Raw genomic sequence first — 6000 nt, 5'->3', positions numbered from 1 at the left:
ACCCACTGCAACAGAAGTCAGATTAGGAACTAATGACCTCTTAAACTATTTGGCAGGTAGGGGGTTGCGGGTAAGCCAGAAGAAGCTTCAATATGTGGAACAAGAAGTGAGGTATTTGGGCCATTTAATAAGCCGCGGGCAGAAGCGGATATGTCCTGAAAGAATAAAGGGAATTGTTGAATTAGGTCTCCCAAGGACAAAAAGGAAACTGAGGAAATTTCTTGGGTTGTTGGGATACTGTCGGCTCTGGATAAATGATTATGCCCCACTCACAAAGAACCTATATTTAAGACTTGTCGAGGACGCCCCGGACAAGATCCAGTGGGACCCGGAAGGGGAAGTGTTGATCGAAACCCTTAAGCAAAAGCTAGCGACCGCCCCGGTCCTGAGTCTGCCGGATTTCAACAAAGCATTCAGGTTATTTGTTAACGCGAAGCAGGGCACTGCGCTCGGGGTCCTGACCCAAGACTGGGGTGGAGATAGGAAGCCGGTGGCTTTCTTGTCAAAAGTCCTAGATCCGGTATCTCGGGGCTGGCCGGAATGTGTCCAAGCGGTCGCTGCCACAGCCAAATTGGTAGAAGAGAGTAGGAAGTTAACGTTCGGGGCGCCTTTAACCGTCACAACACCTCACCAGGTAAGAACAATCCTGAGTCAGAAAGCCGGAAGATGGCTGACGGACTCAAGGATCCTGAAGTACGAGGCTGTATTGTTAGATCGTGACGACCTTAGGATAGAGATTGGCTCCTGTCAGAACCCAGCAGAATTCCTATGGAAAGGGGAGAATAGGGGCAAACTTGAGCACCGTTGTTCAGACATAATAGAGCTCCAGAGTAAGGTGAGGGAAGACCTAAGGGACAGACCCCTTCATGTGGGGAGGAGATGGTACATTGACGGGTCTTCCCGGGTGATAGACGGAAAACGATATAATGGATATGCCATTATTAGCGAGGAAGGTTGGAAGCTGGAGGAAAGAGGGAGACTGCCTAACTCCTGGTCTGCCCAGACATGTGAACTGTATGCTCTGCATCGGGCCCTGAGGAATCTGGAAGGGCAAGTAGGAACGGTGTACACGGACTCCAAATATGCATTTGGCATCGTGCATACCTTCGGAAAGATTTGGAAGGAGAGGGGAATGATAAATAGTAGGGGAAAGGAGTTGGTCCATGAGGAGTTAGTGGTAAAAATACTGGAGGATCTGTTAAAGCCACGAGAAATCGCAGTGGTCCATGTGAAAGGTCACCAGAAGGGTACGGGAACAGAGATCAGGGGAAACCAGTTAGCAGATGAACAGGCGAGATTGGCGGGGATGGAAGAGGAGGTGGCTGAATGTCTGGTATGGGTGCCCCATGTCCCAGAGATAAGTGAGGCGCCGGTATTCACTGAAACAGATGAGACTGAATTCAAAGAATTGGGGGGGCAGAAAGGGGGTGATGGAAAATGGACCTTGCCTGATGGGAGACAATTGTTGAACCGTCCCCTAGCCAGAGGAATACTAAGTCACCTCCACCAAGGGGGGCATTGGGGGGTCCAAGCCCTGTGCGATACGTTTCTACGCCGATACGCACACCCCGGAATCTACACGGTGGCCAAACAGGTTACGAGGGATTGCCTGATCTGTAGGAGGGTTAATAAGAGGGGTCTGAGACAGAACACGACCACGGGAGGGAGAAGCCCCGCCTATAGACCCTTTGAATACATGCAGGTAGACTATACCGAACTCCCTCCCCTCGGCCGATTGAAGTATCTCCTCGTAATAGTGGACCATCTGGCAGGATGGGTAGAAGCGTTCCCAACTGCCACAGCTACAGCGGCTCAAGTTAGTAAAGTCCTCCTAGAACAAGTTATCCCGCGATTTGGGCTCCCCAGGGCCATTGACTCTGACCAAGGTAGCCACTTCACTTCGACCACCCTCCAGAACATAATAAAAGCGGTTGGGGTAGACTGGGATTTTCACACCCCCTGGCACCCCCAGTCCTCAGGCAAGGTTGAGCGGATGAATCAGACCCTTAAAAAACAACTCATGAAACTGACCACTGAAACCGGGTTGCCTTGGACTAAGTGTCTTCCCTTGGCTCTCCTACAAATACGAACGCAACCGCGACGTGATTTAAGTGTCTCCCCGTATGAAATGATGTTCGGTCTCCCCTTCAATGGACCAAGGGGGGAGTTCCCTGTCTTTGAGTCCAGAGATGTGTTTGTACGCAAATATGTTGAGGCCTTGGAATCTGCTCTGTCCCGTTTACGTCAACAGGGACTCCTGGCACAGACACCGCCTCTTGAATTCGCGATTCACTCTATCAAACCGGGACAGTGGGTCCTAATTAAGAATTAGAGGCAACGAACGTTGGAACCGGTTTGGGACGGCCCCTTCTTGGTACTGTTGACCACTGAGACTGCTATTCGAACCGCTGAAAGGGGCTGGACTCATTACACCAGGGTCAAGGGACCGGTACCAGCTCCGGAGGAGGGGGCGCCGACTCTGGGCGATCACGCCTTAGCGGAGAATACTGCGGAAGACTGAACAGACAACATTCTGAAATGGACTATAATTACAGTATTGAAATGCTACGAACATTACTAACGACATGGTCAATGTCTTTGGGGATGGACTTTGGGACTGTGAGGGTTGCGCTGGGGGAATCAGGAAGCGGTTGATAGGTGGTACGCGGAAGAGGAGGCTCATGCAGGCCAGATATATTCTCTCACCATAAATGAAGCGTCCCAGGTGCAGGTAATAGAAATTGACCTTTGCCAGATGGTGCCATGCGGAACTATAGGGGAACTTAATCAGACTACAATAAACCTCGCAAGACAAAAAGGGTATCAGGGAAGGGAGATGGAATTGATTTTCATGGGACAGGGGCTAGGTGAAGAAAAATCTCTCGGGGTTCGGGAGCGGGTGGCGTTAGTCCCATGGGCCATCCTCCCGAGGGATTGCGGGCTGAACCGGTGTAATCCACTATACCTGACCGTGAAGCAGACTGAATGGATGGCAAACGGGGGTAGGCACATGAGTCTACACAATGAAGTACTCGGGGTAAGGGTCAGGGAGGAAAGACTGTGTTGCGTAAGGATCACGGTTCAGAAAGCGACGGCTGGCAATTCCCCAGTTCTGTGCACAGCGACCCCTGCCCTGGGAAGCTCTGAGGGGATTAGGGTGATACAAGTAAAAGATCTCAGGGAAACCATTGAAATAGAAACGGGCTTTGGGGAAACGAATGCCTGGATGGAATGGGTCAAGTATACGGTCCAAAGCCATAGAAACCATAGAAACCCTACAGTGCAGAAGGAGGCCATTCGGCCCATCGAGTCTGCACCGACCACAATCCCACCCAGGCCCTACACCCGCATATTTACCTGCTAATCCCTCTAACCTACGCATCTCAGAACTCTAAGGGGCAATTTTTAACCTGGCCAATCAACCTAACCCGCACATCTTTGGACTGTGGGAGGAAACCGGAGCACCCGGAGGAAACCCACGCAGACACGAGGAGAACGTGCAAACTCCACACAGACAGTGACCCGAGCCGGGAATCGAACCCGGGACCCTGGAGCTGTGAAGCAGCAGTGCTAACCACTGTGCTACTGTGCCTCGAGAAGGGCAATTGTTATGCATGCACGGGCAGTCGGCCGACTCCACAGGTGGTTCCCTTCCCGTTGGGATGGGATAAAGAGCCAAAACAGATGGAATGCCTGGTAAAATTATACCAGCACCGGGCGGCCTGGGATGACCCCACCTGCCAGTCCCTGGGCCTGACGTTTCCACCTGTAAGATCTAACAGGGAATTGCAGCCACCGGTGTTTTCTGGGGTATTAGGAACACATCACACCTGTGTCTCCCGGACTGGGGAGAAACTGGATAGGCAGGTGGGCACTTTTGACAGGTGTGGTACGATCAAGGAAGTTAACGACGCCACCGAGGGAGGGAATTATTCCCAGATCCAGGTACCCCGAGCTGACCTCTGGTGGTACTGTGGAGGGGGAATTCTGCGGCCAACGTTACCCCAAAGATGGAAAGGAACCTGTGCGATAGTCCAATTGGTTGTCCCATTCACCCTGGCATTCGAACACCCAGAACCCCGTGGAGACCGGCGAGCAGAGAGGAGTCTATATACCTCCTTTGACGACCAGGTCTATCTAGACAACATAGGGGTCCCTAGGGGGGTTCCCGATGAGTATAAAGCTAGGAACCAGATAATGGCGGGGTTTGAGTCTCTGTTCTGGTGGGTGACCATCAATAAAAACGTGGATTGGATCAACTACATCTACTATAACCAGCAGCGATTTATTAATTACACCCGGGATGCAGTGAAGGGAATAGCGGAACAACTGGATGCCACCAGTAGGATGGCTTGGGAGAATAGATTAGCATTGGACATGATCTTAGCAGAGAAAGGAGGGGTCTGCGTCATGATAGGGACACAGTGTTGTACCTTTATTCCAAATAACACCGCTCCTGATGGGTCGATCACCAGAGCGCTAGAAGGACTAACGACCCTGGCTGATGAATTGGCTGAAAACTCGGGAGTGGACACAGACCTTACCGGGTGGCTGGAAAGGTGGTTCGGGAAATGGAAAGGGGTTGTGGTATCCGCCCTCATCTCCTTTATAGTAGTAGCGGGGGTACTGGTCGCCTTAGGATGCTGTGTTATCCCTTGTATCCGGGGCCTGACCCAAAGACTTATTGAGACCGCTTTGACTAAACGTGATACCCTGGATGGACGAGTAGTAGGCCTACACTTGACGTCAGAGGAAGGACAGGGTCTCCTAGACGCCAAGGCCGGCAATGGCACCTGGGACGAACAGGCAGGCATAATGCTAGAGGGATTAGAAAATACACTAGGTATCAAAAATTACAGTGCGTAAGGAAAGACAGGGGGGATTGTAAGGGGAGGATGATGTAATTTTTGAAAATAATGAGCCGACAGGCTCAGAGCGGGGAAATCGAGAAGTGAAATATGCTGTATAAACGCTTTGCAGGGGCAGATGCTTAACCACCAGTATGTAATCAGTTGCTTGTGGTCGTTACGAGAGAAATGGTTACTGCGGACTATAAAAGGAAAAGTAGGCGCTGGAGGGCTGAACAGTTCACGATGAGGAAGCGCGCGGGAACCAATAAGCAAGGGAAGAGGAGGGGCGTATGATGAACTCGCGGATGCATATAAAGTATGATCATGTATTGTAAGTGTGTGTGTTCCTACGGGACTGCACCCTTTCTTGCAAGAAAGAATAAATTGACTTAGAAGAACACTCATCCGTGTCTTTGATCTCGAACGGGGTTAAGGGGGAGAGAAGTGGACTCGTGTCTCCAGAGGTGTCTCCTGAGGGGGTTGCTGCCGGTGGAAACCTAATGGTGACAACTAAGCCGGTCGAGCGTCCACCCCTCCAGGACTGGGTCAGTTGCTCGGGTGTAATCCATACAAACTGACTGGCCTCAGACTGGGAGCCGTGCCTACTTCCGACAATTCCAATGAAGCAACAATGTGTATCTATGTTAGGGCATAGCTCTTTTGAGGGAATGGGTTGGGTCACCTGGAGTGTGGGATGAGCTGGTTGGGAACTGCCCTGAGTGGTCAGTCAATGTTTGAAGTGTGGAGTGAGGAGACTGAATAAAGATCTCTGTTCCCTGATGTCTGGCCATGGAATAGTTCTTGAGGAGATACCTCAGTACTCAGAGGTTTAACAGAAGTATAAAACAAAACCAAATAATGCCAGAGACACACACCTTACCTGGTCTGCCAGTGCCCAATTAAAGAAAAGAGGCTAACAACCTATGTGCAGGTTATGACATTAGTTGTCCATTCCAACGAAGCAACAATGTGGAAAATGCCAATCTGTTGGCACCTATTGCACCCTCCTGGGTCGCTAGCTGGGACCTCATGTTGCCAAACTCAAATTTCAGAGCAAATGGTTTCGGAATGGTCAGCGGGTAAAGTGGGATTCTGCCCCAAGGTTTATGCAGCCATTGGTTGTGATGGTGGAAAGGGTCAAAAGTGGAGA

The 6000-nt window shown here is 50.9% G+C and overlaps 1 protein-coding gene across 1 annotated transcript in view; it reads left to right on the top strand.

Moving 5' to 3' along the window:
• Positions 1 to 2585: 2585 nt before the first annotated feature.
• The window catches only part of LOC144499989 (uncharacterized), a 60757-nt gene continuing 57342 nt past the window's right edge, over positions 2586 to 6000 (top strand). The window contains exons 1-3 of the mRNA XM_078222725.1: positions 2586 to 2661; positions 3123 to 3254; positions 3590 to 4806. Coding sequence (XP_078078851.1) covers positions 2586 to 2661; positions 3123 to 3254; positions 3590 to 4806 — 1425 coding nt within the window. The remainder of the gene's footprint in view (positions 2662 to 3122; positions 3255 to 3589; positions 4807 to 6000) is intronic.

Source organism: Mustelus asterias, chromosome 10 (assembly GCF_964213995.1).
Source record: "Mustelus asterias chromosome 10, sMusAst1.hap1.1, whole genome shotgun sequence".
NCBI lineage: Eukaryota > Metazoa > Chordata > Chondrichthyes > Carcharhiniformes > Triakidae > Mustelus > Mustelus asterias.
The sequence above is the reverse complement of the archived record's forward strand: the minus strand, read 5'-3'. Positions and strand labels throughout refer to the sequence as shown.